At 36.8% G+C, this 25995-nt stretch overlaps 2 protein-coding genes across 2 annotated transcripts; one reads left to right on the forward strand and one right to left on the reverse strand.

Moving 5' to 3' along the window:
• The first annotated feature begins 103 nt into the window (after nt 1-103).
• On the forward strand, nt 104-6654 carry LOC145968337 (uncharacterized). Its single transcript, XM_083093712.1, has 2 exons — nt 104-516; nt 6438-6654. Exons 1-2 carry the CDS (start codon nt 104-106, stop codon nt 6442-6444), a joined length of 420 nt encoding a protein of 139 aa, XP_082949838.1. The 3' UTR covers nt 6445-6654.
• Nucleotides 6655-13335: 6681 nt separating this feature from the next.
• On the reverse strand, nt 13336-25287 carry LOC145969317 (uncharacterized). Its single transcript, XM_083095336.1, has 3 exons — nt 25098-25287; nt 24335-24597; nt 13336-24113 (listed from the first exon to the last, which is right to left on the reverse strand). The coding sequence occupies exons 2-3, from the start codon at nt 24475-24477 to the stop codon at nt 23750-23752; spliced, it is 507 nt and encodes a 168-aa protein (XP_082951462.1). The 5' UTR covers nt 24478-24597; nt 25098-25287; the 3' UTR covers nt 13336-23749.
• Between the last annotated feature and the right edge of the window lie 708 nt (nt 25288-25995).

Here is a 25995-nt window from a genome sequence, read left to right on the forward strand (position 1 = left end):
TAATTTTTCTCGACTAGCTTTGCTATACTTTATATTCTTTTGCGAGTTTCAGTCTCTCGCTGTCTCTTCATTAAGAAACATTCGTTGATTATTTTTGTTCGCAATGTCTTATACAAGTTATCCTATCTCGTCGGAGGAGGTATCCGACATTAATAGAGATGAAGAGTTGTGTGGTCCGCCTCTGCCGCGCGACCGTTTTGAGCGGGCATGCTTGCGCGTGTACGCGAGTGGCCCGTTATCCTTGCGTATTAATGTGAACCTGATTACTGGTGAGCGAAGTGTACATGAAGTGGTGCCCTATCCCAGAGCCACCCTACATTGGTTCTGGGATTTTCTGGATATCTTCCGGGCGCAGGAGGCCCTGGATTTCGCTGCCTTACGGGGGCGTCGAAGATTTGAGCGACTTCTCAGGCTCGGCGGGGGCGGCCATCGTATGGGGTCGTTACCGGTGGGGCCTCTTCCCCGGCTGCGTGAGAGGATGCCCCCCATCGGTCGTGGTCGTGGTCGCTCACCTGGGTAAGTACTTTTTATATTTTAATATTCTATAAATAATTTTAATTTGTTCACGTGCATGCGTATCGCTTTTCTTCCTCTTTTTATGGTGTAATTAACGTCGGAGTTTTTCTCTAGAATTGTATATGGTCCTGTCCATAGTGATTCTAGTTTCTTTGATCTTCCTCGTCGTAATGTTTCGTCGTATACTAATACTTTGTCTCCTACTTTGAATTGTGTTTCCTTTGTGTTTTTATCGTATCGTTTTTTAGCCTTATATTTTCCTTCTTTTAAGTGTTCTTTTGCGAGTTGATTTGTCGCTCTTAGTCTTTCTTTTAATTCCTGCGCGTAATCGTCATAATTGTACGTCGGTTTAGGCGGTTTTGTTAGCGCTGTCGGAATTTCGGCTTGGTGTCCGTATACCAATTCGAAGGGTGTATATCCTGTAGCGGTATGCGGCGTTGTATTATAGGTAAACATCGCGAATGGTATCCACTCGTCCCAGTCCGTTTGATCTTCGTTTATGTAGTGTCGTAGATACTCGGCTAATGTGCGATGTGATCGTTCTAACGCGCCGTTGCTTTCCGGATGATACGCGGTTGTTTGAATTTTGTTTATTTTTAATAGTTTACAAGTATTTTTAAATATTTTGCTCATAAAATTAGTTCCTTGATCCGTTAAAATTTTTTCCGGTATTCCGTGTTCAAGTATTATTTTTATAACAAATTCTTTGCTGATTGTATTCGCTTCTTGATTCGGAATCGGTATTGCCTTACTAAATTTAGTTAAGTTATCTTGGAACGTTAGTAAATATTTATTTCCATTATTAGTAATTGTTTACGGTCCGACAATGTCTAACGCGCATTTTTCAAATGGTTTATTAGGCGTATCCGTAATAATTAATGGTACTTTATTTTTTCGCGATAATTTATTTTTTTGACAAGATTTGCATCTTGCAATATATCGTTCGACGTCTTTTCTCAAGCCTTTCCAATTGTGCTGAAGTCGGATTCTTCTTATTGTCCGTTCTATTCCTTGATGCCCTCCTATAGGTGCATCATGATATTCGGAGAGTATTTGCTTTTTCTCCTCTTCTGTATATGTTTTTGCTTGTTCGTTGCTTGCTTCGTCTTCTTGTTCTTCTTCTTCTTCTATTATTAAGACGGCATGATTATTATTTTCATTTGAGGGTCCCGGTATCGCGTTGCGACTTAATGCGTCGGCGTTCGCGTTTGCTCGTCCGGCCTTATGTATAATCTCATAGTCGTATTCTTCTAATTTTAATCTACATCGGATTAGTCTTGATCCGGGGTCGTTTACGTTGAACAACCATATTAGCGGTTTGTGATCGGTCACAATTTTAAATTTTGTTCCATATACGTATGGTCTAAAATGTTTTACGGCCCATACAATTGCTAGTAATTCTTTTTCAGTGGTATTATAATTTTGCTCCGCCTTTGTCAATATTCTGCTGGCGTAAGCTATCGGTCGGTCGTTGCCTACCTTTCCTTGTGATAACACTGCTCCGATCGCATAGTCGGAGGCATCGGTGGTCACTATGAATTCTTGTGTGAAGTCAGGGTACTTCAACACTGGTGCAGTCATTAATTTTTCCTTAAGTAGTTCAAATGCTGCTTGCTGTTCCGTTGTCCATTCAAACTTCTCCGATTTTTTCGTTAATTTTGTTAACGGTTTAGCTATTTTTGAAAAGTTTTCAATAAATTTTCTGTAATATCCTGCAAGTCCTATGAAGGATTGGATATCTTTTACCTTTTTCGGCGTTAGAAATTCTTTTATTGCCGTTAGTTTTGACGGGTCTGGCGATATTCCGTTTTCCGAAATAATATGCCCTAAATAAATTACTTCTTTGCGTAAAAATTCGCATTTATCCGGCTGCAATTTTAAATTAGTTTTTCGCAGTCTTTGTAGTACTTCCTTTAAACGTTTATTATGATCTTCTAAGCTCGATCCGTATATCACGATGTCGTCGAGATAGACCAGGCATCTAAGTCCTTGTATTCCTGTTAAGACCGAATTCATCAGTCGTTGAAATGTTGCTGGCGCATTTTTTAATCCGAACGGCATTCGATTGAATTCGTAATGTCCGTAGGGAGTTGAAAAAGCTGTTTTATTTTTATACCTCTCAGCCATTGGGATTTGGTGATATCCTGATGCTAAATCTAGCGTGGTGAAATATTTAGTATTTCCCAGCTGATCTAGGATATCGGTTATATTAGGCAATGGAAATGAATCGCCTATCGTTAATTCATTCAGCTTCCGAAAATCTATTACTACTCGGAGCTTCGGTTTTCCAGATGCGTCTGCTTTTTTCGGCACTACTAATAACGGTGCGTTCCATTGACTCGTGCTAGTTCGAATAATTTCATCCTTTAGCATTTCTTGAATTTGTTTATTTACCTCTGTCTTATGTTTCTCGGGTAAACGATACGGCTTTACGTTCACCGGCGCGGTGTCGGCACGCGTGTTTATCTCATGCTCTACCGTCGCGGTGCAAGTCAGTGGTTCTCCTTCCAAGTGGAATGTATCGCTGAATTCTTCGCAGATTTTTAAGAGTGTCTGCCCTTCTTCCTTATTTAAGTGTTGAGTTCGCAATAATTGTCAAATGCGCTGGGCTCGCGGAGTGTTGATTTTATTCTTCGTTATTGATTTTACTGTATTTATTTCGACAGTGCTAATTTTGTCTTCCATGTCTTCTAATATGACGATGGGAGTCGCTAACTCGACGATTTCATCGGTCGTATTTATCACGCTCACAGGACATGAAAAATTTTTTGGTTTTACTAGACAGGTTCCAATATATACTCCCGGTGTGGTTTCTTCTGTTCGGACTATCCCTATCCGATTTTGATTAGTCGCAGCTTTTATTATTGTTTCGCTACGCGGATTTAGAATTATTTTGTTGCAAGGATGGAGTTTCAATGTACTGTCTTGTATTTTTATTTCGTTAGTTTCATAATCGCATTTAGCGGTTTGTTTTTTAAGAAAGTCTAATCCTAGAACTCCCTCGTGTTCTATGGCGGTATCGTCTTTTATTACATAAAATGCATGTTTAATTTTATGTTTGTTGACTTTTATCGTGGCGTACATTTTGCCTAATGTATATATTTTATGTCCGCTTATTCCTATCAGTGCTATCTTCTTCTCGTATATTAATGTTTCATCCTTTAAATGTTTTAATTTTATTAAGGAAATTGTTGATCCGGAATCGTACAACATGTTTATTTTTTCTCCTTTTACTTCGCGGATGGGTAGTGTAACTTGTAATAATTCGTCCTTCGATGGTGCATGCATATTTTTAACATGCGTTACGCGATACTCTAGGGCAGGTCGCGGTTGCTTCTTTGTTTCTTCCTGCTCCTCTTCGCTATTGTTTGCAGAGTCGGCGCTCTTTTTCCGCTGTCGATGCGAAGTCTTTTGTTCACGTGTATTATCTTTATAATTATTTTTATTAGTTTGTTTATTATTTTTAATATTATTTTTTGGTCGTCCATTTAAATTCCAGCACTCGTCGCGGCTGTGTCCGGATTTTTTGCAATATTTGCAGAATTTATTTTATTTATTATAGTATTTATTCGCATAGATTTTTCCGGTTTTGGTAATGCATTTTTATTACTGCTACGGCAATCGCGTCCGTAGTGTCCAGATTTTCCGCATTTATAACATTGTATGTTTGTGTCTCGAGTTGGTCGCGTGTGTTTAGCGTCGAATTTATTTTTATTAGAGAAGCCGGGTGCTCGTGTGACAGACTGTCCGATAAGCTTCTCTTCCGCGCTCGCGCCGTTTATTGCTTCTTGGAGCGAAGTATCGTTGTGATCGCACGAGAATTTTTAATTCGTCGCGTAATCCGATTTGGAAATTTATCAGAGCTTGTTTTTTAATGGTTTCTTGTATAGCTTGTTTGAATGAAGGAGGTTGTTCTTCTCCTTCCACCATAGACTCATATAACTTCATGGCGAGTATATCGACACGTTGCCCGAATGCATGTGCGGTTTCGCTTGATTTTTGTTTTAGCGAATTGAACTCTATTTGTAAATGTGTCGTGCTTTGTTTCGCTTGATAGCATGTTTCAAGTTGCTGTTTTAAATCTTCGAACGTTTGTATATTTCGCGTCTCGAAGTCTTGCATGGCTTTTCCTTTTAATTTAGTATACAGAATGGCTTGCATCAGCGATTCTTCGTCCGCGGGATTAATATTTTGTACCGCGTATGTACATGCGTTTAAAAATTCTTGCAGTTTGTGTCGCGATGATCCGTCAAATTCGGGAATCATTGATCGCGCTTCTTTTAATGGTAAATAGTGCGGGGCTGCGCTACGTCTGTTTCTAATATCGCGTTCGGTACGTCACGTCGTGTGGGACATCGTTTATATTTGCTCGTGGCTCGTTAAGGTTTCCTTGGTTAATATGTACGTTTCGCACTTGTTCGCGTAAATCTCGCATTTCGCGAAAACTAGGTATGTTTCGCACTTGTTCGCGTAAATCTCGCATTTCCTCTTGCATTTCGCGAAAACTATGTACGAGTTCGGCTAATAATATGTTACTAGTGCTTTCGATCGGGCGACCGGCGTCTTCATAATTCGCGGCTGCATTTTGTCCGGCCTGTTGCGCTCGTTAACGTTCGATTTCTCTATCGACGGCTTCGTTATTCATATTTCTCGCGGGATTTGGCTCAAAGAGACTAATATCAACGGATATTGGTGAATAATTTCTCCTGACAGTAACTCGACTAACGCTTTGTCGGTCCTGTTCTAAATTATCGTTATCGTCTTGTTCGCGCGCTTCGGAAGATTCGGAACTCGAATATTGGTTCTCTAAATTTCTTCGCACGCTATCTCGTATATCGCGAGTAGCTTCTTCCGCAACTTGGAACGGTGTTACAAGACCTAATCTATTTGCCAATCGTACTGGCACGCTCAAAAATCGCGGGCTATTAAATCGAACTCGGTTTAACGGTTCCGACATTTAAATCGAATTTCGACTTACAGTAGTAGTACGGTGAATCGCATGGTCGCTTATCGGTTCGCTCGACTGCTGACGCTGCTAGTAGATACGGGTCGTTGTCCGTCGGCGATGCGTTGTTCGTCGGCGATGCGTTGCCTTGGCGAAGGTCGTAGCTCGACGTTGGTCCTTGGGCGCTGGTGCTCCGTTTCAGATACAGCTGCTTGACCGCGGTCACTTATCACTTGTTGGCTTTATGCGTTATATGTGCTGTGGTCTGTTTGAGTCCGTCTGCTTTAATATAGCAGTTGCTCCGTCCACTTTATTAATTTTAGAGATAGGTTGCCTACCAATAACTGGACTGAAGTCGTTTACAAATTAGATTGCAAAAATTGTAATATGTCATATATCGGCCAAACAAAAAGACACGTTGACACTCGGGTAAAAGAACATCGCAACAACATAAAATTGCACGAAAGTAATTTTTCTGTTATTAGCAAACATAAAGTTGAATCTAATCATGACTTCGACTGGTCGTTACCTGTTATTTTACATAATGAGAAACACGTGAGAAAGAGAGAAATTGCCGAAATGTTTTTCATAAAAAAGTTTGACAACACGATTAACTTACAAAAGGACACTGAAAATTTAAACAATATTTATGATAGAATAATAAAGGTTGTCTAGTCTTTCTCTGTGTGTTTGGAGAGGTTGACATGATAATCTTGACGAAATGATTTCCTTATTTTTCACGATATAATACTTAATTAAATTACCGTATGTAAATAACTTGTTGCTCTTTCTTTTCAAAATCAATGTAATTTATTTTTGTTTGTAATATTGGAAATAATATGTTTTTTGTAGTTCACTCGAAAAGGACCAAAACCTATGGTCGAAACGTTGTAATTCTTTACCACCAATAAAAATTGCCAGTGTGGTCGATTTTAATTACGTTTCTTATTAATTTTATATTTTCTTTTTGTTGCAGACGTTAGAGGTTCAGGAGGATTTTTCGGCGATTTTTTATTTTTTCTTCCCGCAATCCCATCGCTGCCACCAAATGTTGTGCCGGGTGCGGCACGAGATGTGGGAGGTTGCCGAAGAAATTAAACCAACCAAGGCCTCAAGACCTTTTATCTTTAATCTTTTTGTTTTTATTATTATAACTATAACTTTTTCAAATACATATACTTAGTCTATTCTGATCGGTTTCTTTTAAGCCTTCTCTCCTTAGTATCGTCTTCCCTCAAATCGCCTCGTTCTTAGATTTTAAGTGTTAACAAACTTATTCCGTGTTTGATGCACAAAATAGTGCCCCGGCGGTTAGCCCCAGATTCGCACTCTTTGTTAATTGATTTTTCATTAACGACTGTCCGCCGCGGGCCCGCGGTGGACGGTTTTTAACACCTCATTTTTAGGGGTATTTTGGAGTGGATCGCCTAGCGACATGACCATATATGGTCATGGAAGATTTTCGTGGCGGTCAAGTCCAAGTGCAAACGAAGGAGGTTCAAAGTCGAATCCCTTCGTTGGCATTTTCACGTTTCCGGCGAACTCGCGCGTGGTTCGCTGAGGTAGCGGTTTTACGCGGTTCGCGAACATTCTATCGCATTCTAATCGTATAAAATTTATTAATAATAAAGTAAAATAAAGTTATAGTCTTTCGGACTATAACAAATGTAACATGCATATAAACGTGAATTATGGGCTTAAAAATAACATTCTCTTAAATCTATTCTAGCCAAATAAAATATAAAAGTATATGTGTTTGAATTCGCTGATGGATTTCGTGTGTCGATTGTGTGTTGTTCTTTTAGAAAAATAGAACACGGGATGCAGCTTCCGCCTATCTTTTTTTGCAATATTATCGTCCTGAAACCCGCTCCGCTCGCATAGCAATAAAACTCTGTTTTATTTCGCAGAAAGTACAGGTTTAAAATGAGTGTATTTATCAATCGATGCTTAAGTATATCGAACACTCATCTTTCCGTTTCTTCAAATTTGAAATCATCGCATGTTTCCTCGTTAAATCATACAGAGGCTTTGCTATTATCAAAATATAATTCTCGACAAATTTTCTAAAGTAGGAACATAGTTTTAAAAAACATCTCGAGTGTTTCGCGGGCCGGAAATTTTTGTATTGCTTCGAAACTCTGATCTGTCGGATACCTTCATTAGTTATCGTATAACCTAAATCAGTGTTGGGATTTACTTGCAATTTTCGACCAGATTTCTTAGCTTACGCCTACTGTTCCTCTTACCGCTCGCGCCTTAGCGACCGCGCCACCGGACGCTCGTAACTAAGGAGCGCTCAGGAACGTGCGCGTCACAAATGTTATGTGGCAATCTATCTAAGTTCTCTTTATTGCTTATTAATAATAAAAATAAGTATTCTATTATTAATTACGTATATGTTCTGTAACAATTTAAAATATTTGTGTTTTTAAACGTAATTACAATAAAGAGAACTTAAATAGATAGATTGCCATATTACATTTGTGACGCGCACGTTCCTGAGCGCTCCTTAGTTACGAGCGGCGCGAGCGGTAAGAGGGAAACAGTAGGCGTAAACTGAGAAATTCGGCCGAAAGTTGCAAGTAAATCCCAGCACTGACCTAAATAATCATATTTTGTTTGAAAAAATCGCTATTTATCCAAATGTAGCTCTAAAATGTTCACGGTGAGGAGTTTAAATATCTTTTCTAACACTTGAAGGTGATATTCTATTATCTTTCGATCACGATAAAAAAGTTGTCCAAGTATACTCTCTCATAGCAATTTGATCCTTAAAAACTTGCGTAACGTAAGGTTGAAATTTAAGAGAAGCGTCTCTTAATCCGACGATCCTCACATATTCATATTCTCCTGTGACAAACGAGGCCATTTTATGGAGTCATTGTGCATCTTGATATAGAAAAATCCATCTTTAAGATCTAACGTCATAAAATACTTTTTTCCTTCTAATAAGTCCAATTAATCTTCAATCAACAGAAGTAAATTATCACGGGTTGTTACTTGCATTAAGCGTTCGAAAGTCAAACATTCTTGTTTTTTGCTGTTACGTCCAGATTCTTACTTGAATGAGCTATCTGAAAGAACGTAATCTACTTACCACACACTTTAGAAGGACGTGTGTGGTTCGGATTGAGCGAACCGAAGGGCCTGACACAGGTCAGCGACTGAGAGTGCCTTTTTAACTATATGTTTAACCTATTTATGTTAGGCCTATTTACTCGGCGGTTTCTTTTAGATGAGGGAACCTAATCCCTTTTACGCGGGACGGGACCTTGTGCGATCTCATTGAAGAAAGAGAGAGGGTTAAATAATTGAAAGAATTATAAATTTAATTATAAGTAAAAATTTAGTTTTAAATTATTTTTCTTGAACGACGTACATTTATAATGGTTTCAAGTCCTAAATTTTATTTTGTGTGTGTGTGTGATATGTAAATAATTTTCGCGGGTGTTACAAAAGTTCAGGGATTATCAGTCGGAATATAGCGGGGAATTTTAACTTTATACATTATCTATAATTCCGACTGAGGTATACAATATTAAATATTAATTTCTAAATGTGTGTACATTATATGTACATGTTAGGTGACAGGAAAGGATAGAGGGTTAGGAATTTTTAAAGTGGATGGTGGAAGAGAGGAACTTCTTCCATAGAGCTTGAATGGGAACTCTCAATGGAAGTAGGAACCCCGCCAAGTATCATGGAATGATAGCGTCAGCGGAAGCGCTGGTTAAAAAATTGTGCAATTCCTCGTGGTCCCCGGGACCTGGGCCCACGCAAAATGCTCCCTCAAGTATCGAGAAATTAAGATGGGAAGAAATTGAGTTAAAAAATGATTTAACAAGTCGGGACAGCTGGGTTCGGGAGTCTTTCGATTATTCGCCGGCTTCTCAGGATCGAGATATTCAAAGTCGGGAGAACCTCCCTCGAGGTCAGGCAGGTCTCTTGCGAAGTCCTTTAAGATTTCATCGAGATCAGCCGATTCTCGGTGGAATTCTCCAAATATTGGAGGATGGATATCCGGAAGGTGGAGGTGAAGGAGATTCATCTTTGTAACGGAGATTGGAGGATGAGATCTTATTGTGAATGCAGGAGCAGGTGACGGAGAAGGTTCTGGTAGAGTGGATAAGGGTCGGAGCAATCTCTGCCCTCTTCCCCCTTTAATATGTTTTTCTACGTACACAAATTTGGAATTCATGTACGAATTCATGTGAAGATGTCAAGGTTATTAACGGGAATAGTTTCTCGATTGGCGAACATATTATTTCTTATGGTTTCTGGGATAAAAAGCTTCAGGTTTTCTGTGCAAAGCAACGTGTAACCACACAGTGGTTGTTCCTTTGTTTTCATAAGAGCGAAGATAATTTCTTGAGTTACTCACTGTAGATCACTGGTGTTGTTGTGTCAGTATTATTGTCGGTAATTTTAGTGACTGGTCCTTCATAAAGGACATCGTATTGTTGGAAATTATAGGACGACGTGGATATCGGTTTTCAGGTGTATCTGTCGTCCAGAATCCAGACTTATCCAATGGCATACTACAAACTCAAATTTGTTTTAAATTTGCGAAGTCAGAAACAATCGAAACACATTCGGATGACCTTTCAAGTTCCCGGTTTCTATAAAATACAGTTTATATTGCGTTGTACAGATATTGGAGAAGTGCTGAAGTAATTGATGAATAGCGTGATCGCAAGATGTGTCTATAGAAGAGAAAGTAGATGAGGTTTTTGCGTTCGCCATGTCAGAATTTTTTGCGTGCAGTGTTACGTCCCGGTAGGTCATGGCCGCGGAGCGCGCGGTACTCAGACCTTATCGGGGCCCGATCGCTTTTGCGGATCAAACGAATCGAGTGATTCTCCTCGGAGATACTTGCGATTTAGAAGGTTCTCGCGATACACGTGGGCTAACAAAAATTTTTACCGTACGATGATAAATTTATTCAAAAATTTTACAAGAAAGCATCGAATAAAGCGGGTAACTCGTCGGTAGAAGGACTCTATTCACAATGGAAATAGCTATGATACCGTCGTCGTTACGATCGTGGTCGTCTGAATTATCGAGGTAACTTATGTACGCAACAATTAGACACTCGCGTATATCTTGAAGACGAGTCAACCGGTTAGAACAGTAAGCGCATACGATACCTACAGGGTCGTTACCTATCAAGAGTGTATGTTTAATTACGTATTCCTGGGCCGGTCGCTCAGCGCAAGGGAGTTTATCGCGACAGAATATGCATGACACTTCCTTAATAATAGTCGTAGTAACATGGAAACTTCTTGCAACAAAATAAAGATTTTGTCTTTGGAGTTAACTCTTCCTCAAAAGGAGGAGGAACAATATGCAGAATTTACGAGGACACATTAATTCTGTTATTATTATTAATTTTATCGTTAATTTATTATTATTAATTTTATCGTTGATTAATTTATTATTATTATTAATTTTAGATTTAATTTATAATCCAGTAGAATAATCTCGTGAAAGTTGGTAATAGATGTAAATTTGTTTATAATTCATTATATTAATTGTTTATAAAAATTATTTAGTTGAATAAAGTGAATAACTAAAATAAGTGAAGAAAATAATATTTAAGAATTATCAAGAGCGTTAGAATGCAGTGAAAACGTGGTGAAACGTTGCTTGGGGCAATAAAAGTGAAACTCGGGTTGCGTCATAAAACAAAGGTCGGGGTAATAAAAGTGAAATTATAGGCACAGGATTTCTCGAACAAGAATTTTCAAGTTTTCCACTTACCTGATATTTTCTAGAATTTTCCGGAATATTCTCCGCCATGTGGTTGATTATTTCCTCTGCTAATTAATTATGCAGCTGCGTTGGATGACGTCGCGCCTCGCGGATCCTTCTCGTGGAAATTGTCGGGCGGTAGGACTTGTCCTTGTCCTCGACGTCTATCTGGGCTGGTCACTTAATTTCAAAACCACTACTTATCACTTCACCAGAGAATAGCAATTCGTATTTTTCATCGTAATGATTCGGCTGCACGATATCGATATAGTCAGTAGACGCGGTGCGATAATATCTCGCTATTAAACGGCGGAGTTGGTTTTTCCTACCAGCACGGCGTGTCTTGAGCATTGTGAAGATTAAAAATCATATTCAGATTTATGTTGCCTTGGCAATAACTCAATGTGCGGAAATCCTCACTATCAAGAATTACCTTGACTGTGTCTGCGAACGGATCGTCTTCTCAGAGCAAACCACAACTCTAAATTAATAATTTAAATAATTTTTCTGTCTCAGATTCTCTGTAGCGGCGAGCGGTTTGTCCTCTCTGAGCCATCACTTCAAATCCGAAATTCTGATATAGTTATTATAATGAGTCTAGCACGTGCCTTGAACACACATATGGGTCACCATAAGGGAGAAGAGGGCAGAGGTTGCTCCGATGAAAAACAGGGGAAAATTGAAGAGTCGGAGCAAGTACCGGAAACTCCGAAGCTGATGTGGATGGAGAGGAAAAGAAAGGGAAATGCCTTGGAGAAGAGATAAGAGAGTAATTGGGTATACAGATAGGAGAAAAGTATGTAGAGAGAAGTGTGTCGTTGTTAATGTCTAAACTATTGTCTAAATTATTAGCTAAGTTATTGTTCTTTAAACTATTATCTCTTGGAGAGATAGCGGGTTGTTGAGTCAATTTAAGAGCTCGATTCCGACGATTCCGAAAGCGCAATACTCTGCGGCGTTTACCATGTCGCGATACTAATAGAGCAATGCTTCGAGATTAGCCAATTCTCGGTGAAATTCTCCGGATATTGAAGGTGGAGATGAAAGAGACTCATCCTTGATAACGGAGATTAGAGAAGATCTTTGTGAGTGTAGAAGTAGGTAACGAAGAAGGTTCTGTAGAAGGGTAGAGTGGATAAAGGAGAAGGGGGGAGAGGTTGCTCCGAGGAAGACATGAGAAAATTGGGGGATTGGAAGCTCCGCAGCTGATGTGCGATTACCTGTGCTTAGTCACGTATTTGTATAACGCACAATCTTCCGCGGGTAACGGATAGTAACAAAACATGCACAATGCAATACTGGTTTCAACGTGCGAAAATTCGCAAGCTTTTTGGCAATACCCTTGCGATTTCGAGGGTCTCTCACGAAAAAGAGACTCATCCACTGTCGGGGGGTGGCACGACCAGATCACAAAACAATCGCGGACACATCAATAATTAATTTTTCAATTATTGTTAAACAACATCAAATCAACAATTGTTATTGCTGATATTAATAATAATAATAGACACGTTCGGTTTGAGTTAGAAGAACTTGCATGAGCCGATGTATTTAAATCATAGCCACTTGTTTATAATTATTTATAAAAATAACCAAATAGAACAAAAATATTATTTGAGAATATTTCAACAACATTCTAAGACATTGAGAAACCAAGAAAACTTGCAGCGTTTATAATCCGAGTCATAATAACGAAACTCGTTAATTAGCACGACGCGATAGTTCTGAAATGTTAAACGGCGTAATTAGTTCTTCCGATCGGCACGGCGTGTTAGACATTATAATGATTAATAAATATTATCAAAAGCTGCGTTGCCTCAGCGATTTCCTGATGTGCGGCTCGTCCTCACTATCAGTGATCACGTTGGCTGTGTCCACGAGCGGCTCGTCTCGGAGCGGACACCACAGATTCTGATTTATTGAGCGACAGGCCTCTATTCCAGACTTTACGCAATGGCGAGCCGGTCGTCCTCTCAAAGCCACTATTTCAAATCCAGGATATGCCGAATTATTAATTAGCAAAATTCTAACGACACGTGCCAGGTTGGAAGGAACACTGATAATTTATCGCGCGCCGCGTAGAGTAGGAATTTATTAGATAAAATGAATACAAGATTCAGTACATGTAAAAGATATATTCTATGTAAAGATACAAAACATTGTTTACTTTGATACTAAAACTAGAATGACATTTGAAACTAGAGTTAGATTTTAGAATTAGTGTTAGGAATTGAGTTAGAATTAGAAATTAGTATCGCGGCTCAGATTGACTAAATCTGTGCCCGCTCTGAGGTCCCTCGATTTCGACGGCTTGGCAGTCGAGAGTGGAGAGCAGGGAGCTCAGAGAGTGGAATACACTGACGGAGTGCCGCGCCTTGGCGCTAGTTGGAGTTCGGGGTCATGTCGCGCCACTAACGCGCTTTTCAAAACAGCTATTTTATAAGGAAGAAAAATTGAAAAATTGGCGGGACGTGACACCTCCCCCCCTTAAAAGAAAATGTTGGACAATTCTCCAACATTTTCCATGCTATACTATTTCTTAAACTAGTACACACGTTTTTATGCTAGATACTATATTTTCTAAGGCTATTCTACGCTCTCTTATTCTACGCACTTAATTTCCACACTTATTCAAACTTCGTCGTTTAAGAGTTTTCTCAGTTTTTTGTTGTCGCGCACCACTGTGGGGTGGCACTGAGGGCGAATCGATTGTCTTCTACTATCGGGAAGGCTCTGAGGGCCGATCTTTTGTCGTTGAATGGGGGACAAGGGATTTGTGGCTCGTTGCTCTGTTTGCTCCGTTCCTGGTCAGTGTTTCCCAGATATAGTAGCAGGTTGGTTACCGATGTCCATATAGCTCCCAGCAGGTATAAACTTTACTCATAAATTGAGTGAAGTGTATAGCCGTGAATAATTGTATCGATGATCAATTTAACGAAGCGTGCTACCATAAAAATCACAAGTATTCCGGCGTTGGCGGATCCGAAGGGGTTACAAATCCGTGCGCCGGCACTTTTCGCTATGCGGTCCAGAGATTTTTCGTCTAGCTGGTTCATTGATAGACTTCCTGATGGAATTTCTTGTCCCATCACTCCCTTTGCGATCGTTAGCATTGAGATTTTCCATAGAGAACATGATGTGGTCTCGCAGGCGAGTGAATTTTCGTCTGTGTAGATACTGCTGGTTGCGAGCGACGATGGGCTGACGTACTTCCATCTCGGTTTGGTCAGCGGTTGAATCGTCGGAGGCAATTGATTCTATTAACCTCGGCGTCATACGAGACTAAGTGTTTTCAATTTTGTACATCGATGATAGGAGTTCCTTGTAGTCCCTGACGGTGCCAGCTTTGATAAGTATTCATGAGCCAGGGAGCAAGAATAAGGACCCATTTCGATGAGTAATAGGAAGTTCGTTATAACAGTCTTCCACCTGCCATATCTTACATTCGACGGGCATTTAATAAGGTGCATGGCTTCTCCTGTAATTATGGCAATGTATCCTGGCGTCTTCATTATTCTATAAGCTATCTCATCAGATACGATGCTCGCAAGGGAGAGGACGTGTTGAAGGATCTGTCGTTTCAGGACACATTTCTGTTCCATGATGTCTCTGTATAATTGAGTTAACTGAGTCTTCAAATGCTTTTCCACATAGATAAATTTCGAGTTGACGTAGGAAAAGATGTCGAAGTTGAAGATCGATATCCTCGATCGGCCCTTGAAAGTTCTTCCTGGTTGAGTTTCAAAGACGAAGAACTTGGGGATGTTCCGTCTGTATGATTTTGTATCGGCACAAGTTTTTTTCCGTTGTGCGAGTTAAAGCGAATGTAGTCTCCTTGGTCGTTACAGTATATACTTGAGTGATTCCTCTGGCGCGCTTCGTGGTGTGAGTCGGTCCTTTCTTGATAGAGGACGTCGTACCGTCTGAATTGACAAGTGTCCATGGACATTGTAGTCCAATAGATTGTCATCCCGTCTGCATCATTGCATTCTCCGACCGTGGCGCGGCATTTGGCCCTGGAGGGAAGTATGACCCTGTTGATAGAATATTTGATAAGTATTTCCAGGTTCCTGGTTATGATCTTCACGAAGACCTGTACCACGTTGTCCCAAGTGCCGTACGGATCGCTGGACTGAGTAGCCTGACAGGCGCCATCCATGGTGACTGACTCGGTGAAGGTTATGCTGAGATGTTATGGTGTTATGGTGTTGATCTTAATTCCGGTGATTAGAGCATTGCCTCCAAGGAATATGCTTCCACTTTCGTGTAGTTTTCGGCACGTTCTGGCGGATATTTCGCGAATGTACTCGTGTTTTCCATTTTACACTATTAATATGTGAGAGTGCATCCCGTAGTAATAGATTGTGAGATCAATCTCGATTTTACATTGTATAGCCATGGTATGATCAAATTCGCTCAATTAAAGTAATTGCACGTAGATCTCTTCTTTGTTTGGTTCGATGTCGTCGACGTCGCATTTTCCAATATCCAGAAGGGAAAGCGATGTGATTGAATTGAGGCTGTGGCCTCCACAGTCGTAGCCTATGAGGCCACATGTGGTCGTGATGGCTAGGGCCCAGGTGAAAACGATGATTTTGGAAGTCTTCATTCTGCTAGGTTTCGATAACTTTTGGCTGATCCTCTGTCCGATTCTCATTGATATTTCTATCGGATTTAGGGTGGGGGAAGATAGGGTGGGAAAAGTGAGGGGGCACAGTGGGGCGACAACTTGATCTTATTCTCGTGGACTATTCGCATTTTGTTCTTACTTATGGCTAACTTAACATTATGGTTTTTTAAAGTGTCTATAATCTTATATAGGCCTACGTACTAATCCGCTAGTTTTTCTTGTAATGGTTCTTTTAACAAGTATATATTATCACCTACTTTAAACTTATAAACATTAATTTTACGGTCGTAATATTATTTTTCCTTTGCCTTAATTAGATTATTCTTGCTATGATTTGTGAGTCTCTTAGTCTATTAAATAGCGATGCGAGGTATTCGGAATAACTCTTGTTAGTGTCTGAGATGGGAGCGTCCCGTTTGACCGCGTTGCAATTGACCACAGTCAATTATATCGATCTAGGATAACCAGCAACGATTGATCAATCAGAGAGTTTCGAATTGGCCAATTGGCGACGTGGTCAATCGGGTGTCACTCGTCTGAGGGTGACGTCCCATGGCGCGTATTGCGATACGCGCGTATCGGGCGTAGGGCTATTTTTCAGACAAAAGTTGTATGGCTTGAAGGAGGTAAGCTACAAGAATATGCAATAAAAAATAGGGGGTCCCATTAAAAAAATTGAAGGTGACCTTCACGTGACCTTCAAACGACTTTTCAAGGTCAAACCAATGACACCATCTTATGGCCCCCTTCAAGCCATACAACTTCTGTCTAAGGCATTTTCCGCTATTGCCCCTACTTGAGGAGATATTCCCGTGGACGTATTAAAATGGTCCACCCTGTATACATAGTATCAGAAGATCGAAATCGCACGCAACGGAAGCAATTAGGAAAAATTTAATTAAATAAGAATGTAACATTAAATTCAACAGATTGATATGGAATGAAAAAACAAGCAAACCGTTATATTGTTATATAAAATCAAATCAACAATTGTTATTACTGATATTAATAATAATAATAGTTCGGTTTGAGTTAGAAGAACTTGCAGCTAGTAATGTAAAAAAACCGTTTTTTTTTCTAACAGAAAAAAACAGTTGAAAAAAAGTTTTTTTCATTAAAAAAAAACAATTTTTTTTTTCATTACTTTTTAAAATATAATATCATTCTTTATAATTTTTTGTTAACATAATAAAAAAAACTAAAATTCTTATATTTCTGATTAATTTTTTTTCGAAAGTAGTTTCAATGGATTAATGAGACTTTTACGGTAAATTACATTAAACTCGACATGATTCGGATAATTTTAATTAGATATATGTATAACTAAAATTTTTATTACGTATCTAATTGAAAATTATTCGAATTATGTCATGATATCATTTTAACCGCAACAATCTCATAAATCCCTTGAAATTGTTTTCAAAAAGATAAAATAAAAAATAAAAAAATTTTGTTTTATAAGAAATAATAAGCTTATATATATTCGTGAATTGCGAATGGATAGAGGAAGCCGAAGACCGATTATAACAAACTTCGGTACTCTTATTGTTAGATAATAGATTATCTCGCTCGCACCCACTTTTTTTCTCGAGTGTCTCGGAATCTCGGAAAATAAGCGAGCATCGTGAAACGCTTTACTTATGTTTCACTAGTAACTGCCGATTTGTTAACAATTTTTGTTTAGTATATTCCAGTATGCCGAAGCGTGAAGGTTCGGGGCGTAAGCCCGTAGAAGTTAGTTGTTTATTTAAAGATATTCAAAGTACTGGAAAAGTATCTCGACTTAAATGTACTTTTTGTAGTAAAGAACTTGCAAAAAATGGTTCACGTATGAAAGATCATGTGAAAATATGTGTGATATGTCCTAACAGTGTGAAACAAAAATATGTAAAAAGTAACAGTAATAGTGACTCGGAACTTTCAATTTCCTCAGAAGTTTCCACAGATTATATCTCAGATGCGAGTACTTCATCAAATATGACTAGTAAAAAACAAATATTATCATTTGTTGATAACATGCAGCCAGCTGATCAAAATCAAGCAAAAGAATTATTGACTAGAGCCATTTTTGCTAGTGGTACTTCTTTAAGTATTGTAGAAAACGTTTATTGGTCAAAGTTTTTCAAATTTATGTGGCCTGCATTTGAAATACCAACCCGTTATGAACTTTCCGGATCTCTTTTACTGAAAGAATATGAAAAAATTAATTCTTTAGTGGAAGAATAAATTGCGGTTGCAGAATCAGTTGCTCTAATATGTGATGGTTGGAGCAATCTCAGAAACGATTCGATTATTAATTTTGTCGTTACCACACCATTTCCTTTATTATATAAAATTGTAACAACGGGAAAAGAATTACATACCGGTGAATATATTGCCAGAGAAATAAATTTAGTAATTGAAAAAATTAGCCCACAGAAAGTTTTTGAACTTGTTACGGATAACGCAATAAACATGAAAGCTGCATGGAATATTTTAAAACAAGAAAATAATACCACCAATCTTTTTACGTATGGATGTTTTGCTCATTCACTGAATTTATTATTCAGTGATTTCAAAAAGTTGCCAATGTTAAAAACATTTTTGGTTGAAGTTATAACAATTATAAAAAGCATCAAACAATCACATGTAGTTTTGGCGACATTTAAAGAAAAACAGAAAGATATTAAAATTTCTTTGAAACTACCTGTTGAGACAAGATGGGGTTCAGTTAGTTTCTTGCTTAGAAAGTGTACAAATAAATAAGTATGCAATTCAATCATTAGATATTGATGATAGCTTGCAAGATATTATTAACAAGAAACATCCTATTTTGAAAAAAATGCTCTTAATGAACTTTTTGGAATAAAGTAAAATGTTTTATTGATTTGCTCAAGCCAATAGCAACAGCCATTACATTCATAGAGAGTGATCAACCTAGAATTTCTTCAGTTATCGGAATCTTCCGAAATATTAAAAATCATTTGGATAGAACTTTAGACCTTTCTGTCCTTTGTCTAAAAATGAAAAAATGACAGCGAAAGCAAAAATTGCCAAGAGAGAGGAGTTTGTTATTTGCGACGTTCATAAAATATGCAATCTTCTAGATCCGAAAAAACATGGTTGTGATCTGACACCGAATGAACAAGTAGGTAGACAAAAAATTGTAATAATAGAATATTTATGTACATTTTATATACATTTATTATTATTATTATTTATGTATATTTTCTACTACTCAAGACACAACACAAAAAAATTTATTTTTCTTTTGTGAAATGTTGCAAGTTGCAAATTCATCAAAAACTATTATCAATATTTATAGGAAATATTAATTCTGATTTTTTTTTATTTTTAGACTGAAACTATACAGATGATTTTTGATTCAGCAAAAAAAATACCAGATTTGAATGAAAACAAAGTCCTTTGTGATTTAGCCAACTTCCAAGCCAAAGAAGAATTTTTCAGCCAACAGTTTCTTTGGCAAACTGTTGATCAAATTTCATCAATAGTATGGTGGAATGATCTGTGCAAAAGCACAGAGCTTTCAAAAATAGCTGTACGATTTTTGAAATTACCCACCACTTCAGCTGCCTGCGAAAGAAGCTTCAGTACATATAGTGCAATACACACTTCCAAGAGAAATAGATTAACAAATGATAGGGCAGCAAAAATTGTTTATATCGCACACAATTTAAAGTTGCAAAGTTCACAATCACAGCAATTTATTACTCCTCAACCTCAAGATAGCATAAGCAACAAAGAGTCTGAAATTTGTGAAACAGTATCGGAAGCTAGAGCAAATGAAATTAGTTTAGATGATGAAACCGATGAACATGAAATTTCAGATTCTTCTATAATGAATTTCGAGGATTCAGAGAATGAAAATGACGATTAAAAAGTATTATTTAAAATATTAACTAAAGTGCATTTTTTTTAAAATTACGAATTGTATTTTTGTATCTATAATAAACACAATTTATTAAAGTTTAATTTTAATTTGTTTTTGGAATATTTACCTAATTAAAAATAATAATTACATACTAATTGAGCATTACATAGCCAATTGAAATGCGAGCTACAATAATAAAATAATATTGGTTAATTCAGATCTATCATCTAAAAAGTTAAAAATAATGAAAAATCAATTTGCAATAATTAAAATATAAAGATATTAAATATCTAGAAAAAAAACAAAATTTGGAAAAAAACGGCTTTTTGTTTTTTTTCATAATAAAACCGTTTTTTATGAAAAAAAAAACATTTTGTTTTTTTTCTATTTACATGACTACTTGCAGCCAATGTATTTAAATCATAGTCACTTGTTTATAATTATTTATAAAAATAACCAAATAGAACGAAAATATTATTTGAGAATATTTCAAGAACATTCTAAGACATTGGGAAATCGAGAAAACTTGCAGGAAACGCGTTTATGACCCGGGTCATAAAAGCGAAACTCGTGCTGAGGTCAGAAAACAAAGGATTAGGGTACAAAAAAAAAGAAATTCACTCTGGCAGATTTAAACGAGAATTTTGAAGATTTCACTTACTTGGATATTTGAAATGCTCATTTTGCGTGGTAGATTAATTCTATGTTGATTTTCTTATGAACTCTTGGTAGAGGATTTCTCACTTTGCGGATCCTTCTCGGGAATGTCCACGGGGCGACACTGCTTATCCTCAACGTCGACTGATATGAGATCGAATGACTCGACCCGGGTCTCACAATTAAAACTAGCTTGCTTGGAGGATAACACTTCGTATTTCTCGTCCGGATAATTATTGAGTTGCGAATTGTCGACATAGTTAACTGGCACGGCGCGATAGCGCTGACGTACTAAACGGCGTAACTGGTTCTTCCGACCGGCACGGCGTGTTTTAGGCATTATAATGATTAATAAATATTATCAAAAGCTGCGTTGCCTCAGCGATTTCCTGATGTGCGGCTTGTCCTCACTACCAGTGATCACGTTGGCTGTGTCCACGAGCGGCTTGTCCTCTCGGAGTGGACACCACAGATTCTGATTTGAGCGACAGGCCTCTATTCCAGATCTTATGTAGTGGTGAGCGGGTCGTCCTCTCAGAGCCACTATTTCAAATCCAGGATATGCCGAATTATTAATTAGCAAAATTCTAACGACACGTGCCAGGTTGGAAGGAACATTGGATGATTTATCGCGCGTCACGTAGGATAGGAATTTATTAGATAAAATGAACACAAGATTCAGTACATGTAAAAGATATATTCTAAGTAAAGATACAAAATATCGTTTACTTCGATACTTAAACTAGAATGACACTTGAATTAAATTAGAGTTAGAATTAGAAATTAATATTAGGGATAGAATCCTATTTGAACTTGCTAGTTCGATGTCGCGGTTCAGACTGACTGAATCTGTGCCCGCTCTGAGGTCCCTCGATTTCGGCGGCTCGGCCGCTTCAACGGTCGAGAGCGGGGATCCTCGAGAGTAGGGAGCTCGGAGAGTGGGATATGCTGACGGAGCGCCGCGCCTTGGCGCTGCTGGGCTACGTTCATAAATCTTACTCGAATTAATTCTAGTTAATTCGAGACGTTCAGAAACCATCGAGTAAACCTTATAACGGCGACCAGAGGGTTGACTGTGTATCACACAACTTGGTGAAAATTACAAAAAGTGAACAAATGTACTAGAATATTTATAATTTCATCAGTCAATATCTAGTAAATTTGCTCACTTTTGTAATTTTCACTAAATAATGTGATACATAATTGACCCCCAGAAATGCATTCGAGTCAACTTGAGAGTTAACTATTCTTACTCGAGGTGGATAAATTTTACTCGACGTGTGCATTACGCATGTTCCCAAAGGCAACAAGCAGCTTGTATAGTACAGTATAATAGTGGTCGTATGGTAATCTGTATAGTAAAGATAACACACGTATCTTGTACAAGTGAAAAAAGTTTAGCCAGAAAATTATAAATGTCAAAATGTCTGAAAATGATCGATTTGTGTTTTTAACGGATAAAAAAGGAAATAAAATTTTTAACAAGGATGGTTTAACACTCGTTCAAAATATGATAGATTAGTTCACAAGGATAATTACTAAAGGCTAACAAAATTATTATTTATATCGATTCTCTTAACAATTTTTTCTATAATCTGCAAATTAAATTACAATCTATAACGAATATTTATCATAACGAATTATTTACAACAAGAATTTAAAAACTGTTTATTAAAAAACATATTAATCAGTTTACGCTGAATTTCTTTGCATTAATTTGTTTCAATTTTTCTGCACTTTGCATACTTTATTCGATTTTAATGTGTACATAATAATTTCTTTTCTCTTTTTTTATTTAATTTTAGATAAATCTTTTATATATATAAAGTCTGTTGTGAGGACAGTACCAAATATATCCATTAAAGGAAGAAACATAAACATTGCTTCAATGAATACTTTAAACATCAGTAATCAGATGCAATCTGCTGTACAAAGTGAAGAATCTACTCTAATCCAAACGTTCAGATTGAAAATGAAGAAATAAATGATAAAACAAATTCGCATGATGCTATTTTAGTATTAATGGCTGCATACAAAGATAATGTAAACAGCTTTCAAATGAGTACTAGAGATCATAATGAAATATGGAAAAAAAATTTCCGCTCTGTCGAATGCGTGCGACCACAAATACACTCATAAACAATGTGAGAATAAATTTAAAAATTTAAAGAAACGGTACCTCATAAAAATCGATAATATGAAGTAAAAACAAAGTGGAGACATCTTTTTATCGATTTGATTACTTTGATATTTCACGAGCAATGACGTATATAATTAGACCAAGCCTTCTCAGAGGGAGGTGAAGCCGGAAATTGGTAGTTTAAGACAGAGTGAGAATGTTAAACGGCATCTATGCTTTCCTTTTCTCTTACAAGAAGTAAATGCCCGTCCTAAAACAAGAGCTATATATAAGATAGTATAAATAAAAGTGGAATCATATAAATGTCAATTTATTTTGATATGTGATTGATATTAATACTATTTTATACTACGCAGTATACACATGATTACAGTACAAATATCGTTATATTTATTTCGTTTAATATTTTATATAATTTGTATATCGTATCATATATCTTGTTGATTAATATTATGATCCCTTATATATAACATTTTCTTAAATTTGTTTACTAAAGAACTTTTTTCTTTTTAGCCATTTTTTCTTTTTTCTATGGTCTTTGCAATATTTTTCTCTCTATATATGTATATATATTTTTTTATGTGCTCGTATATGTTTAAAACTGTTTAAAACTAAATGTTCGCGTCCAGATTCGCGTGTTTGCGCCATATCGCGCTATATTGCTTTTGACAGCTTGATAGTCTATAGCAGTGTTGGGATTTACTTGCAGCTTTCGACCAGATTTCTTAGCTTACGCCTACTGTTCCCCTCTTACCGCTCGCGCCTTAGCGACCGCGCCACCGGACGCTCGTAACTAAGGAGCGCTCAGGAACGTGCGCGTCACAAATGTTATGTGGCAATCTATCTAAGTTCTCTTTATTGCTTATTAATAATAAAAATAAGTATTCTATTATTAATTACGTATATGTTCTGTAACAATTTAAAATATTTGTGTTTTTAAACGTAATTACAATAAAGAGAACTTAAATAGATAGATTGCCACATTACATTTGTGACGCGCACGTTCCTGAGCGCTCCTTAGTTACGAGCGGCGCGAGCGGTAAGAGGGGAACAGTAGGCGTAAACTAAGAAATTCGGCCGAAAGTTGCAAGTAAATTCCAGCACTGGTCTATAGAATAAAAAGAAAGCATAGAGGCCATTTAACGTTCTCTCTCTGTCTTAAATTGTCAATGTCTGGCTTCACTCTCCTCGCCTACAAAGTATATGAATGCTTGGTCTAGTTATATACGTCATTGTTCACGAGATATTTGGGCACAAGCCAAACATTGGACCTATTGCATTAGCCTCTTTTACAAGAGGGTCTACATCCCTCATGCTTGACGCAGTTAACGAAAAAGCTATATTTGATGATGAGATTGATAAAAGCAACGGCTTCACTAACGATGAAGATAGAAGAGAACGTAGCTCAGAGACTTCAACCCAAAACAAAGGAAAAAGAACGAAACTCGAGAAAATTGTCGAGGAGATGAAAAAGACAACCGATGAAAAGATGAAACGACATATTATTTGTGGTGCAATACTGCATAAAGCAGTAATAACTCGAACGAATGACGTTGCTAATAAAGATTTTGCCATATCAAATCGATCTCCAAACCTAAATCTAAACAAAAAATAATATTTTATATAATATCTACATTTCGGAGAATATAACAATGTTATCAAATAGTAACAAACAGCTACATAATAAAGTATTTGTATAATTTTTTTGTAATGTTTGGTGATTCCCAACAATTCAAGAAGAAAGCTTATAGAAACTTATTTAAACATTTAGAGAGATAAGTCAACTTTTATTTTTTTAATGGTTCCTTATTGCAAAAATACCTGTATGAGTCTGGTATACCTAACAGCCAAATTATGGAAAGTAACTGTTTTCGAGGATCTATCACTGAACAGCCCTGTTGATTATCATTATTTACTAGAGGAGCAATTGAACGTAGCAATTCCTCAAAAGCATCTAGAGACATCCTGAAATGTTGTTGGAACTATAGGTATAATTTGATATATTTTCAATATATCCGGTCATGCGTGTTGGGGCATCTCCCTTTCCCAATACTATGAGAAAAAAATTCTTCATCATCATCCTCCTGAAAATTTTATATTATGCATCTCTGAATTATCACAAGATTTATTAAAGGAATTCTATTAGATTACTGAATACAATAATGAGTCTATAAAGTAGATACTATAGCCCATATTATGAATCATATTTTATTGATAAAAGTGCCTCTAAAAGTGATTTATAAGCCTTCTGATTGGCTACAAGTCACTTTTAGAAGCACTTTTATCGATAAAAGAGGATTCAGAATATTGAATACTCATTGATTTCGTATAAGCAACTATTAAATGAGTGATGCGTTAATTTTTCATGATTGATTATGCTACATTATTTTTATTATTCTCGACATGTTCAAAATTTTCTAACGAAAATCAACACTTAAATAATTGATAAATCTCATACGAAAAATGTACTATACATTTTATGAATATCAATTTCCTAAATTCTAACCTTGTTATTACGCTAAGCGCTCACAAAATTGATATTAATCATGTTAGCATTATTAGATTAAGCAATTTCATTACTTACCTCTATCCTCACAATAGTTCGATAATTAAAAGCATATGCAGCCAATTGTTCAGTTAACAGAGAAATAATTTTCTTGATATGGTTCCTATTTTGCTGTTGCATCGTTATCTTTTCTTTTTTAGTCCTCTAGTCTCCATCATGGAGACACTAGACGCCATGTTAAGGGTGCGTCCCGATGGAGAAAGAAATAGCGGAACGGAATAGTAACGGAAAAGTAACTATATGATGGCTAACCAATCAGAATGATTCCGTTCCGCCTTTACATGGCCGGATTCCCCATGGCAAACATTTTACGGAACGGAATGGAAACGGAAATTATGTACTACATAATGTCATCATGTATTAATATAATATAATGAATATTTACCATGTCGCGTTAATAATAAAATTAATTAAAAAATCATTAATGATAATATTAATGTTAATTATATAATATAATATTAATTATTGATAACATAATGTTAATTATTTTATTACACGTGATTTCAGTAAATTGCTTCACCAGGTTATAGGTTTTATCACAGATATGCTATATCTATGTAATACATGATGATATTATGTAGTACCACAGATATCTATACTATAACTAGATCGCTAACTCCCATTGATTTTGTACATAAAATGTGTCCCCGAAAACCATGTAATATGGCGGTCGCGCATGCGTAATATTGGTAGAAAACTAATATGATGGACACCTGTAGCCAGCTAATATTTAAGTTTTCACCTTAAAAATTGTACTTTTTACATTATAAACTTTTAATTTTGTAATAAAATAAATTTAAATATATATAAATGTTATATACATATATTTTTAATCTTTATATATTTTTAATCTTCTATATATACTTTTAATCTTGATTCTAATTATATCATATACCTTTTAAATATATTTTGATAT

Source organism: Camponotus vicinus, unplaced genomic scaffold (assembly GCF_025532165.1).
Source record: "Camponotus vicinus isolate PSW18456_S1 unplaced genomic scaffold, iyCamVici1.0 SCAF_3, whole genome shotgun sequence".
In the NCBI taxonomy this organism is placed as follows: Eukaryota; Metazoa; Arthropoda; class Insecta; order Hymenoptera; family Formicidae; genus Camponotus; species Camponotus vicinus.

Excerpts from the sequence above, each read along its gene's own strand:
- LOC145969317 (XM_083095336.1), bottom strand. The coding sequence starts at position 24,477 with ATGTCTCTAGATGCTTTTGAGGAATTGCTACGTTCAATTGCTCCTCTA. Across the intron at positions 24,114-24,334 it reads GGTATACCAGACTCATACAG|ATTTAGGTTTGGAGATCGAT; the intron begins GTATTTTTGCAA and ends TTTTTTGTTTAG.
- LOC145968337 (XM_083093712.1), top strand. The coding sequence starts at position 104 with ATGTCTTATACAAGTTATCCTATCTCGTCGGAGGAGGTATCCGACATT.